Genomic DNA, 14,405 nt, shown 5'->3' with positions numbered 1-14,405 from the left:
TAGTAGTTATGGAAATGAGATTTTTTTAGGAAGGAAGATTTTATTCAGCTAACTAGTCGAGTGGTAATGTTAAGCAAGATATCTATTGTACGGAGTAATGACAGACGACCGTAGTTGAACGTCAATTAAAGGAAGAACTTCCTTCCATTTCTAACAGACCCTCCTTTATTTCTTTTTACTTTCTGCCTTCTTTCTTGGAATGAAAACTCATCGAGATACCTGCTGGTTGTCCTACTAAAACTGTCCCCTTTCGTCGGGTCTTTTTGAATGTTTTTGGTTTTGTGCGTCCACCAGCATATTTGTGTATATTTTTTGCTGTAGGGTAAATCAATCGGATCGATGCATATTACTGTTTTATTGCTTACTTAAAGTAGTTTATTAAATATATCTTGATGTGATTTTTAAATAAATGATTTATCTAATTTTCGATAGAATTTCAGTATGGCACAGTTTAATTATTTTAAATTGTTTTTTTTATTGTTTTATTTGAATACTTGTTTTCATTTCTTTAGTTTTTAAGTGAAATTTTCATTTCCTTAAAAAAATGATGGTAGACACATATGTTATAATTAAGCAAATTGTAAATTATTAGGAATTTAAGCTAAGATTTAGTATTCAATAATAAGATTTATTATTCATAACGAGAATCAATAATTGATTCTCATTATGTGCTGCCTATTTGTTGTATTCTTATCATTGTGTTTGTATCTACTTAGAATTATTTAATGAAGTAAGATTTTGGTAATTGTTAACATTTGTTAAAAGAATTATATCACTAGTAAACAAATTTAAACCACTTTTAAGTAACATTGATGAAAATAGTTGTATTGAAAGTATTTTGTGGCCCTAAATTCGAAAATGATGTGCAAAATACTATAACACATTTTGTTACAGACGTTGGGGTTTGATTAAAAAACAGAAGACGACTAATTTTTGCAACGTAATGTTTATTGAACAAAAAGTATATTTACATCTAAAACAAGTTAAATTTAATTAGAGATGTTTTATTAAGGAATAAAAAAATATAAAATGTTACATAAAGGTACCGTACAGTGACAAAATATTTCACTTTTTCTCTTGTGTTCAGTAAAATCTTCCCTTTTTTAAAACACAGTAGTAGTCGCTGATAAGTCCCAGCGTCCCTGGTACCGTGTTTCCATTGGCCTGGTGAAATCTCTTTTCTTGCTTGTCACATACTGAACCCAAATTTTCCGGAAAAAACCAAATGAGTGAAAAAAAATGGATTTTTAAAAACGTGCGACATCCTAGTAATTCATGGGCTTTTAAGAGTTCATCTATGAAGGTTTTATAGTAATCATCTTTCTTATTACCCAAAATTCCCTTCGCTACATTTGTAAAACAGTTCCAAGCTGCAAATTCTTTGTCGTTTAATTTTTCTTTAAAAAGAGGATCGCTAAAACTTTCCTTATTTGAGGTCCAATAAAGATGCCTTCTTTTAGTTCTGCATCACTTAACTGGGAAAATAATTCTTGTCAGTAGCTTTAACAAAGTTTTTCATTAGTCCAAGTTTAATATGGTGAGGCGGGAGAAGCACCTTTTTTGGATCTACGAGGAGAGCATACTTTTTATTCGAAGTACCTAGTTAAAAAGAAGTCCTCTGAGGCCAATAATGAAATGTTCTTTTGTTGCCCAACTGTCCCGTAGGCATAAAAGCAACAAAATTTGTAAAACCGCTTGAAGCCCTAGCAATATTCCTATCACTTTATAATCTTCACAAATATCCCACTGATACTGTTCATATTTAACTTCATTTACTATGGTAGCCAGCCAAATTGTCATAGTTTTCTTTCATTGTTACTGAATGAGCTAAATGAATAGGTGATTTTTCGTTTTCATTATGAAGCAAAACTCTTTTTAAGGTTATTTACACGAATCTACGAAAATAAACCACTCAGAAGGAATATCCCTATTAAAATCATTCATTAAACCATATGTATCATTACAGACGCATCTTTCCATTTTAAAAAACATGAAAATGTTAATCCGTTTTCGGTAAAGTGAAACACTTTTGTTTTTATCTAACAGGTTTCCACTGTTGAAGTCTGGAACCAAGAAGTTCAGCGATTTGTTTTGAGAAACCCAGGTCATGTACCAAATCATTTAATTCGTTGAGTTATTAAATGAGGTTCATTGATGGTTGGTAAAAACGTAAGATCAGTAATAGTGGCCTCAGGAGGTTGTGAATCAAATCTTGTTGAAGAATAAGAATCACGGGAAACGTGAAGTTTTCCAAATTTAAAGATAATCGTCACCGGTAATTTCTGGCCGTGAGTAATAGGCCTTAGTACTGAAGGCAAATTTGTATACTCAATTTTGCCCTTTTGCTTTTTTTAATGCCCCTCTGTTGTAGTAATGCAGAAGTAGCAATCACATAGACGGTCAGAAAGTTATCGCCACAGCTTAGGAATACAAACGGCATAGAATTGTTTGTGCCGTGCATCCATTGCACTAGATTTACGTGAGTACTCGCACAGAAAACTTGAAGAGCCCAACGTTTATTTTGATCTTCAATTTGGTACTTAAAATATAAAAAGTAGGTTTTTTTTTGACTTCCTGAGATATAAATTTAGTCTGTGACTCTAAAGAAGATCTTCCAGATACATAACAAAACTTATCCGCTGGATTTTGACATCAAAACTTGCCATTTTATGTAAAATATAACAAAATCACTAAAAGACATTTGAGTGTACGCAAGACAGAATCCAAACTAAACTTTAAAGAAACATAACAGTCTTTAAAGAGTCGTAGAATGCGGCAGGAATACCCAATAAAACAAAATGTAAACAATACCAACTAATTCAAAACAGGTTAACGGGTAGAAAGGTTAAAAAATACTTGGAAATAGTATGTGGTAAGACGTTTTTGTGAATAGATAATCTAATAGAAAAAAGTGTTTTCATTGTTACAAAAATCATGTCAACCAGTGTAATTAATAATTTACTCTTTTTTTTATTCTTATCATATTTTGTGATAATTTAAAAGTATCCAGATTTTTGTTTCGAGAACTATTGAAGATAATCTTGTAAAATATTTGCTATTTACGTATATCTTTATTATTGATAATGTGAAAAATATAATGAAATTTAAAATTATTAATTTTTTTAAAACATTCCTTGAAATTACATTAATAATTAAGAAATTACAAAAAGAAATTATTAATCAAGAAATTACATTAATAATTATTAATGTAATCGCTAGTTATTAGTATATAAGATGTTACTTATATATTAATTAAAATAAAAAAAGTAAATAAGTGAGTAGTAAGTAAGTACAAAATAAGTAATAAAATAAATATTATTTAAAATAAGATAAGTAACATTTATTTGCATCACATGATTTTGTATTAATGTATGCGCTTATATATTTGCACTAACCAAAGCAAAAGCTTTCAAATATTATTAACTACAGGACTTCAATCGACTGTTGGTCGATACTTTAAGGTTTGACTGCTAGAAAAGTACATAACGTATTCATAATAAGTAAACTAACAAAAATAGTATATAGGGAGAATTTTTCTGAATAAAGTGGTTATTGGAAATAAATGATCTGTTGCTATGGAAACTATATGCTTCAGCTTACTTTATTGGCTTTTACTGTTCCGTTTCCGACAACGTCCTCGCTAATTCACTACTAGATCCCATTTTTCATGTATTAATTTTAGAAATAAGCTTAAATGTAACGTTAGGAGGTTAATTTTTTTTTATCTTGTTCATGTCAAATAACTGTTATTTTCAGATACCATTTTAATGTTTAGGCTGATGAATGCTAATGCAGTTAATATATCTATCTAATTAATAAAACAAAGTTGTAAATATTATTTATAAGAAAATCGCTTTATTATCATATTTTTTTATTTTATTATTTTTTTTTTTTTACAGGTGAGTACTTCTGAAATTACTTCTGTTTGTTAAGAGTTACATTACTGCAATATTTTACGCCGTAAGTTTCTTGTTAATAGTTTTAAAATTTTAACTTCTTTTGTTTTATGAAAATGTATTCAATTTAATGTAAATAATATTTTAATTAATTTTACCGAATATTTTCTTCCTTTGAATTAATAATATTGATTTTTCTGAACTAACAAAGCAGAAATTGAATGGTTTCGTCAAATATGTATTTTACACGTACAATCGCCGCCAACTAACGGCGAGCTTGGATTAGCGACGATTCCTACTCAACGTATAATGCTACTAAGAGATAACTAATCGTAGTGTACCAGTGTCTCAGAGAACACTAGTATTGCAGTGACGTGCGCGCTTATTAACCAAGCTCACCGTTAGGGCAATCGCGCACTTACGCAGCTGCGGTGACGACCAGGTGAGCAGCTGGCTGCAAGCGGCCAATTGTATAGAACTCGCACGAACGAACGCGCACTTGGTCGGTGCGACCAACTAGCCGCTGCGGCTAGAGATTTGTCGTTCTGGCCTCTACGACCAACCGAAATCTTGCGGCCAAAATTTGTATTAATTGTAATGGGACAACGCGCACGCCAGACGGCCAATGTGCGATCTGACAGTGACCTTTTCAGTTTTGTGCAAACGCACGCAAAATTGTATTAAATTGTAATTTTAATCAGTAATTTAGCAAAAAAAATGTAAACGTATATTTTCAAGTACGGTTTTTCTCTTGATATATATATATATTTTTTTTTTAATATTGATATAATATCGGTAATTGATTTCGATACAGAAAAACTCATTTCTGACGTTAAAGAAAAACCAAAGTTTATGGGATCTCTCTTTCGATGAATACTTCAACAAAACCTTCCCTATCCACAAGCGCAATGATGTGTCTTATCCATACTCTTATGTTGTCTGCAATTTTTTATTAATAAATCATCAAAACTCTTTGGTTGACATTCTTGTGAAATTGAACATTTTTTTTTCATATTGACGCAAATAAAAAAAATTATATATACACGCCTTTTAAAAAACGACTTCGTAAAATGGGATGTACATAGTTCTTGATATTCTTGACATCCATCTTGCGACTGAACGGCTGAGGCGCGGCCATTACCTTAGCGGTTTGTCGCTTGTTCAGCAATATGCAATGCGGACAGGACCGGCCGTAGCCGCAACCGCATACGGCGCGTTTGCCCCTACGTGGAGGCTACTGGTATTATCTTTGCAAAAACAGCTGTATTGAAAAAAGAACCTTTTCCGTTATGGGAACCTGGTACCTTGTATATAATTTTTTTTTAAAATCAGTTTATTTTTACATTCTTGCTTATTTCAAATTTTTTATGCATTAAAACAATAAAAAATCAAAAATAATATTTTTAGTGCCAAAATAGATTTTCTTTTTTGTTAAGCACTACTCACTGAAAAATTCGAAGTTTGAATTTTTTTTTCTATTGGAATTGACTATTTATTAAAAAGGGGAATTTATTGTTTACGTAGGGAAATTTTGTCAATTTTGGTTAAATTTAAAATTTTGGTCATATTCAGAAGCGGATGGGCTCATGATTGCGAAATCTCCGCGGAAGATTGTAGAATGTTATGTTGGTAAAAAAAATTTCTGGAAAGGGTCAACTTACAAATAAACTATTGTGGTGTTGATAAACAGTATAAAAGACATGAAGCGTGCAATATGTGCTATTTATTTTCATAAAATCTCGCCAGATGAAAACCCTTCACGTGGGCTTTATCCGTGGAACATCATGCATTACCATGAACATGATGGACTATCATCAAATAAAAAGTGCCGATAAGGAATCAAAAATAGTTTATTAACATTAAACTAATAAAAGCAGAAAAAGTACTCGACCAGAATATAAGGATGATGAGGAAGAAAGCCCGGACAATGCAGAATATGGTGTTGGGATGCATTGATCTGTAGTAAATGATGTTTTTAATCGTTTTCCGAAAATTACATGTTATCTCATAAACCGCTGAAAGCAGTAAAATGAAATTTTTGCTGTGTGTTAGTGTATGCAAGACACATCTACCTTTTTTTAAACACTAGATGATTTATATTTTCTAAGATACTTAACGTATTGTGCAAAAACTTAACTTAAAAAACAGGAAAATTGAATAAAAATTGTAATAAAAAATTTTTGTAGTAAAAGTATGAAAAAAGTCAGAAGCTAAAAGAAGACCTTAAAACAACTGCAAAATTTCCCTATTGTGTCCCGAGATAACGGGTCTTTCTTTCTTTTTCCTGTTTAGTCCAGTAATTACCTTTCAGATAATACAGAGGATGAATGAGGATCATATGTATGAGTGTAGTCTTCTACAGTCCCAGTTCGACCATTCCTGAGACGTGTGGTTAATTGAAACAACCAACAAATAGAACACGGGTGTCTACGATCTAGTATTCAAATCCGTGTAAAAATTACTGACTTTACTAGGACTTGATCGCTGAAACTCTGGACTTCCAAATCAGCTGATTTGGGAAGACGTGTTCACCACTAGACCAAGCCGGTGGGTTGAGATAACGGGTCTTAAAGTTAGAAAAAATAACATTACCGAGATACAAGGTACCGGGTTCCCGTTAATGGAGCATTTGCGTTTTTGTTGGGAATAATGTAAACGCGCCTCGGTATAGACTGGAATGACGTCATTGTTGCATATTGCCGGCACCGCATTGACTGGCCCGTTGGCCGAGATTCGGTGGCGGCAGATTATTGTCAGATTAATAACAACTCAGTATTCCATTGATTACTTTCTTTAATTTTTTAAAATTATTTTTCTTTTTATAAAGGTATTTTTATTTTATACCAAACGATTACTGTTCGTTAATAATCAACGTACATTGTACAGAAATAAACATATGAATGAAGGATTCAACTCGCTTGAATGATTTCTGAGGAATGGAATATTGTAAATAACTTAATCACGTGCGGTGACGGCGTTTATGACGCAACATACATCTATGATGTCTTCTACCCCATACTGAGCCGCGTTTGCATTATTCCCGACAAAAATGCAAATGACGCACGTAACGGAAAAGATCCTAAAAAATTCGAAAAATATTGAAAATATTGTATAATAATAATATTGTATAATAATAATATTCTCTATCTGAAAATATTGTCTACATCAAAAACTGTTCTACATAGCCGGATGAAGTTTGTTTTCGGTTCACTGTTCGGCTGGCCGTGGAAAGGAGAGTTTTTTTAATTTTTTGACAACTTGTGTCTATAATATATGTTTTAAATTTTGATACGTGTTTTTAATGATGCAATTCTTTCTAACGACGATGGTACCAATGGAAAGATTGTAGAAATTATATTTTTAGAAAGAACTGTGTATTTTTTGATTGGTGGTTCATAAATATAAATGTTTTAATTTAATTATACGTAATTTTGTCGGTGTTATTACTTCCAAAAAAAAAAAATTGTCGTAGGAGTAGATTATTATGATTTAAAAATGCGTATTATTTAAAATTTAACGGATAAATTTACTTTTATCATACATTTTGCATTTTGAATAATTATTTTTAGGACAGGATTTTTAATTGTGATGTAACACAGTTTTTAATAACGTATATCTATTTATTTTATTTCATTAACAACGTCTATTGCTCAGTGCTTAGTTAATAGTCGTATAATAAAACTTCGTGGTTAATAATTTTTGTCTTTATTAATAAATTGTTTCTGTCATGATCGCTAATTACAGTATAATTGTTTCGATTCATAAGTGTATTTCTGAATGGAATTTTTTACACGTCATTTCGTTAAAAATTACCTTTATTATAGCGTTAAATTACATCACTTGTATATGCTTCACCGAGTTAAAAGTCACGGCGTTAACTTTGCACGGTTTTGCATAAGAGTTTATTAAACTCATCAATTTTTTTTTTAGAAACAATTAAATTAAAATTATTATAAGTACTTTTATTGTTCATATCGAAGCTTATTTATCATAAATGTCCTCCGTAACCAGTTATCTGAAAATGTTTGAAAGAAATTTATAATAAATTGTTAACTGGCAAAATAATATGAATGTCGGCTTGGAAGAAAGTGAATTTTAGTAATTGAATATATATTTTTTTTTTTTGCTTGATATCGCTACATAATCTTGAAGCTTTTGTGCGTTGGATATGGAAATGTAGCGTATGATAATCCCGTGCCTGACCGGGATTCGGACTCAACACCTCCGGCTGAAAAACCGAGACGCTACCACACGCGCCACGGAGGTCGGCTTAAATTGTCAGCTTAAATTTATTTATAAGGGTACCGCTTTACCCCTCCAAACCGATAAAGTTCCTTTTAGCTTTTTAAATAGAATGTAATTACTATTTTTTGTGTTATTTTGTTTGTTTTTTTTAAATAGTCGAACTTTTTTATCATGGTTTTTTTATCGTATCGAATTTTTTATTTTATGTGATTATATCACAGGTATGTAGATCATATGTATTTGTAGATGTTAGATCATATCAGAGGTATGATTTTTTTCAGGTATGTATGCTTAAGATAAAATTGTTTCTTCCATTTGAAGAAGAATACTTAAGAATTTATTGAAATAAATAGATTTGATTATTTGTAACCGACGCACGCACCCCTATATTGTATTCTCTTTTGTTTTTTATTTTATTAGCGGCTTTTTAGTATCGGTACCCTTGAAGATGGTTATGTTCGTTTGCAGTTGGTAGCGCTCAGTTGGTAAACCTGTTATTTCTGAATGGAACCGCGGGCGGCTAGCTACACCGCCTCGCCAGCTGCCAGTTGTGCGCTGGATGTTCTTGCGGGTTCTTCGTGATAGTGCTTGTTTTATTGTGTTGTATGTGCTTTACATAAGTATCGCTTCACTGTCATTCCTAACCTATTTTTTTTTTTAATACTGAAAACTGTTTATTTTATATGATCGTAAAATAATTTTATCGCTCTTGTATTACTTAATGTGCGTGTAATTTGTAATTTTTGATGTTATCATTTAACAGTTTTTTTTAACTTTTTTTCCTTATACTTCGTAGGAATAAATTACAATAATTAGTAATTACCGATTAATTTGTTTCACCGTTCAGTTAAATCGTTTGATTGTTAGAATTAAAGTTAGGGAAGCTAAAATAATTGTCCGTAGTAGCTTAAATATCATTGAGAGTAAACCTAAGTTTAATTTTCATAATGAATTATGTGTGACATGATCTCGTAACCTTAAGCTGATTATTTTTTTTTTATGCCAGTACGATACAAAATGTACGTCAATCCATTATTGTATTGCCATTTACGTAATTATTGATTTAAGGATATAAAAGATAGTACATAAACCGGTAGTTAATTTTAATTATTAGATAGAATTTATTTTCCTATTCACTTTCGACTGCAGATAATTTTGTAAAATGTATTATCAGTGTTTTAAATATGTTAGTTGGCATTTTGAAGTAGGTTAATCAAATTAATTTCAGTTACATTTAGAAACAAACGTTAAATTGTTTAAAAATAAATTCAATATTTTATTTTTCTTATCCACCCTGTTATTATTATCTTATTAATTATCATTATTTGTGTAACATTACGTAATGTAAAATATTGTTCATTTTAAGAATCTTTTTTGTACTATTTTGTTGTATTTCCTGAAGATTATTATCGAAACTTTTTTTTTACTGCTAATTACCGTAACGGTTATATTATTGACCGGATGGTATATTGGATTAGTTTATTTATTGTTTATTTTGATAGTGTATTTTTATTTCTTATTTCGAAAGCCTTTGTAGTATCTTCGTACACTCGAAATTATAAATTGTTAAATAAAATCAGGTTAAATAAGTATTTTCTTCTGATCATTATATGTTATAGATTATGTATGGAAGAGAGGGTGAGAAACAGTGTGTTTGTGCGCTTGCGCATACTACTCCACGAATAAAAAAAGAACTGCCTTTGTATTCATCTGGAAGTATCAGTGAAAACCGTGGGAAAAGGTAGATAAACACGGTGCATTACAAAATTATCAAAATAATGATTAAAGTATTTATTACAAAGAAAAAAAAATTGAATATATCAAATGATAATAAAACAGTAGTGAAGATAAATAAATAAAATCTGTATAAAGTAAAGGTAATTATTGAAATTATTTGAATAATAATATCGAAAGTACTGTCATTAAATGTTTGTTTTAAATAAATGGTAGGAAGATCATTAAAATTTGGTATTACTCTCTTAAAAGAGACAAAGTAAGCGATGAACATTTTTTTTTTGCCGTCGGAAGTATTTAACAACAATTCTGGTGGTTTTTTTTTTATTAATTGTTAATATTTATGGATGTTATTTATGACTCCTTATTTACATCGCGAAAATTTTTTTCTTTTTGAAGATGCCCCAATTTTACGGTTTTTTTTTAATATACGGTCCCCAATTTTACGATGAAGCATCGATTTGTTCGATTAGGGGAAACTTAAAATTCAGTGAGACGTTAAAAATTGTTTCACCCGTTTGTCAATGAATGTGTCGATGGAGTCGTTCAATGATTAAACACAAAATATATTTTAAATTGACTTTTTTATGGTTACGTTAGTATTTGACGTAGTATTTCTTTTTTAAGTTCATCTAGTACTTTTAATGAATTGACATACCCGAGTTTTAGAGGCATTGACAAGAAATTAATTTTTTATTTAAAGTGTATAAATGAAAAAATAAGGTTTAATAACATAATAAATTTTTTTTAGCATATTTGTTGTACTAATTGCAAATTTTCGGGGTTTTTTTTTGGGGGGGGGGGGGAATAATTTATAATTGAAGTTATAACCCGAGAGCCTTTAATTTTCTAATTAAAAGATGCATACCTATCATAAATATTTTTTTGTATTGTATTTTTTGAAACTCGTAGATCTTAATTTCATAAATTAAAAGTATGAATTTAACAAAAAATTATTCATTAGCAACATATTTTTATATAGTATAAAATTATATAGAACAATTATATTAAACGGTGTGACAGATTTTAAATGATACTATTAAATAAACAAACTTTTGATTTGTAATTAGCATTGTTTAATTATGATAAAAAAATTCTTCCAAACTTCCGGTGGTCATCTTCTATTTATAATTAAATAATAGTAAATTATACTAAAACATATTATATTTACACTTTCATTTCTCTATTGCATAATTTTATTTTTTAAGATTTATGATGATTTAACTACAATTATCAATTATTATTCGATATTCAGTAATAATAACTATCGATGAATAAGTCTCGTTATTTACTATAACTTGTTTTTTTTTTTAATGTATTTTAAGGATTGTAATTTTAAAGTAAATAAAAATTATTGTAATTAATTTGCACGTACGCATTAATATATTGTTTTGTAAAATATGTTATCAAAAAAATAATCTTTCTTTCACTTATTATTACTGATAATTATTCATTAACTTACTAAAAATATTTTTCTAGTTGCTAATTTTATTATTCTCTGCTCGTATTAACGATTTGAAGAAACCGTTCTAGAAAGTCGGTTCTGTTCTATTTACCGATATCTGATAAATTGAAATATTTTTTTAATTATTTTAATTCGGCAGTATAATTTGTTTATTTTCACTTTTCTATTGTAAAGATTGAATTGTAATAAATATGTTGCCTATTAGTTTGAAGAACTTTAATAAATCGCTTCATAATTGCAGTGAATAAATAAAAATAAAAAATCTTATTCTATTATCTATTCCTTTTTATTTATATAAATAATTATTAGTGAAATCTGCCTTAATTTAAAGTTGAAAAGCAAAAAAAAAAAAAACTGAAAGAATATTAATCGAAATTGGATTAACGATCATGTATTTTAACTGCCTGATAACTTAGTCTTTTTTTCTCGTTGTCGGGGTTTTTGTTTCTAAGTAATCAGTATTTCGGTTAGAAACGATTAATCTTTTAAATTAGTGGGCTGATGTTATTTTTTTTTAACCTTCGGGTCTACCGTTAGGTATTGCCAAGAGGATGACATGAATGATCAGTAGCGTGTGTGAAGATGCCATTCCTGACTGGGATTCGAACTCGGGACCTCCGGATGAAAGGCCGAGACCGTAAAATGTTACGTGACTACGCAATGAAAAACAAACATCTATGCATCACAAGTGCTATAGTATTTGTAATCGTGTAAAAATTATATATTTAGCCTGCGTACAGTCGATGTACACTCTAGTTTTCAAGAGAAATTATAATTCGGCACTTGGCCTTACGAGCAGTAAGCAGTCGCAATCTTAGCTTATTTCTATTTCATAATTAGTGTAGTTTTCTTGGCAGTAGTTATTTTTAAAAGTTTTTTCAAACACCAATTCTTCCCTATTGTAATAAAATTAATTTTAATCGGTTGTGTGAAGTAAGAAAATGTTGGTAATAAGGATGTTAATAAGAGATATTATTTAAATAAATGTTTTGGTGTTAGTAATCTAAAATTGTACTCTTTTTGTAGTGTAAATAAATTGCATCGGTTCAATGAAAAACGTGGGCTATAAAATTAAATCGTCCTTGGTTATTTTTTAACTTAATAACGTTTCTTCAAACACAAACTGTTATTGAACTTTAAATTGATAGGCACAGTGATAGTATAGACGCCTGTATCTGCTTCTAGCTTTATCGTCATATTAAGATAGTGGATTTATTTGGAAAACCTTTTCAAGACTTTCTTAAACATTTCTTTTGGTTTTATGATAATTAGCTGTGTTTGTTAGAAGAATAATAATTTTACGAAAGAAAACAAGTATATTATTGGTATTTTTATATATATATATGCGCGCGCGCGCGCATCTCATTTCTTTGGGAAGGTTAAAATAATAAATTTTGTCACGTGTGCGATAATTTATATAATTTAAGAAGAGGTGGGGTTGGCGTTCGGTTGAATTCATAATATATCCAGTTTCATAAATTTTAACAGTAAACGCATTACGCAAAGTTTTATTTCAGTGTTAGACGAATGTACACTTTTTTCGTGTTTCCTTTTGCATTAGTTATTTATGTCGTAATTGTAAACAGAGGTAATACGTAGAGGGTTTTCTATTTCTGACAACAAGAATGAATAACAATAGATAATTCATGAGGTAAAGCGAGGAAAGATGCGTTGTCAGTCGGCAAGAACTGTTTACCCTCTTTTACAGACAGCTTTTCGATAATTTTGAAGCTGTCCTGGCATATAGCGATCTATTATACCGCGTACCAGGAGACTTCTCGTTGGTAAAACTTTTTAAATTCTTAGCCCGATCTATTCTAGAAAGTTCTATATTAAAAATATTCATTTATTATTTTAATTAATCCGTCTCGGCGTCGGTTTTCTGAAGCGCGACTCGATTTTTCATTGCTGGTACTGTGTTAGTTGACATCTGTTTTATAATCCCTCTGGTAAGCGGTATCATGGTATAGTTCTGCATGGCGAAGTCTTACGACAGAGGTTCGTCTGAATCGCTGACCTATCTGTTTCGGCCTTAGTCTCATTAGCAGCATTGTATTGTTACATTGTCGTTTTTTTTTCTTTGGAATCTTTTAATTACATTTAAATAAAATAGGTTAATATATTACAAAAAAAAAACCGGCTTAATTTGCTGGTTAACGTGCTCTCAACATTAAATATTCTGTATTAAAATTGCGCTAATGGATAAATTTTAATTTGTTCTGGCCCGCTACAATAGTATCTTATTGTTGTTTGGCTAACAACAATTGATGATATAAGTACAGAAATTTACCAGCTACGATTCAAGCGGAAAGAATTTAATCCGGAAGTAGTGATAAAATACAGACTAACAAATCATTAGAAATGTTGATTCTTTTTTTTCTTACCATAAAACATTTTTGCTTCGTAATTGTGCCGTTCAGAGAGAAATGTATTTTATATTTATTATTATTAATTTCGGTTTACAATAATGTCATTTAATTTTTTTTTTACTTTTAATCCGTTTTTTCGTAAAAATGTATTAATGATAACATTTTTTAGGAAAAACAAATTTGATAATTTGCTAAAATATGTTTCTTAAAAAGTGAAATTAGTTTTCCTTTACGATCCAAACCTAAGTTGTTAATTTGTCTGTCTGTAAACTTAAATTTATTTGATGTTATATTTTTATTTATAGGCCTAGATATTTTCACGTGCTTGTGTTAGTGTATAAGTTCAATAGAATCTGTGACTACTGCATTATATTTTTGAATGTATGTTACAAATGATTTATAATGCTCGCTCATTTTTGAATTGCTAATGAGTGCGGTACACTCTTATACATCCGACATATAACTATACAATAAATGATTTATTTCTTATGAAATTTATTGCATCATCATTATTTTTTTTTCAATTATAGACAATATTGAATTAATAACTTTTTTTGTTCGAAGAAATAATGTTTCATTTTTATTTATGATGTTTTTGTTTTGAAGAAAAACATTTATTTCTCTTCTTAAATGGATTTCTTTTTTCTAATTGATCCCGAAAATTTTTTTTTCCCGAGAATTAAGGTCAGGCGAGAT

General features: G+C 29.8%; 1 protein-coding gene across 6 annotated transcripts in view; it reads left to right on the top strand.

Annotated features, from left to right (window-relative positions):
- The window catches only part of LOC142325494 (rhotekin-like), a 426,138-nt gene that overhangs the window by 254,124 nt on the left and 157,609 nt on the right, over positions 1 to 14,405 (top strand). Inside the window, exons 1-2 of one of the 6 annotated variants that reach the window (XM_075367327.1) lie at positions 8,723 to 8,744; positions 9,761 to 9,882. The exons of 1 other annotated variant lie outside the window; for it this stretch is intronic. Coding sequence is in view for 2 of the 5 variants with exons in the window: in XM_075367331.1 (XP_075223446.1) it covers positions 9,304 to 9,345 (42 nt within the window). In the remaining 3 variants the exon portion in view is untranslated. Of the gene's footprint in view, positions 1 to 8,627; positions 8,745 to 9,260; positions 9,346 to 9,760; positions 9,883 to 10,001; positions 10,019 to 14,405 lie in introns of those variants that run through there. 4 more of the 6 variants (XM_075367326.1, XM_075367331.1, XM_075367330.1 and 1 more) reach the window with 4 other exon arrangements.

The sequence above is a fragment of the Lycorma delicatula genome, chromosome 5 (genome assembly GCF_047948215.1).
Source record: "Lycorma delicatula isolate Av1 chromosome 5, ASM4794821v1, whole genome shotgun sequence".
In the NCBI taxonomy this organism is placed as follows: Eukaryota; Metazoa; Arthropoda; class Insecta; order Hemiptera; family Fulgoridae; genus Lycorma; species Lycorma delicatula.
The sequence above is the reverse complement of the archived record's forward strand: the minus strand, read 5'-3'. Positions and strand labels throughout refer to the sequence as shown.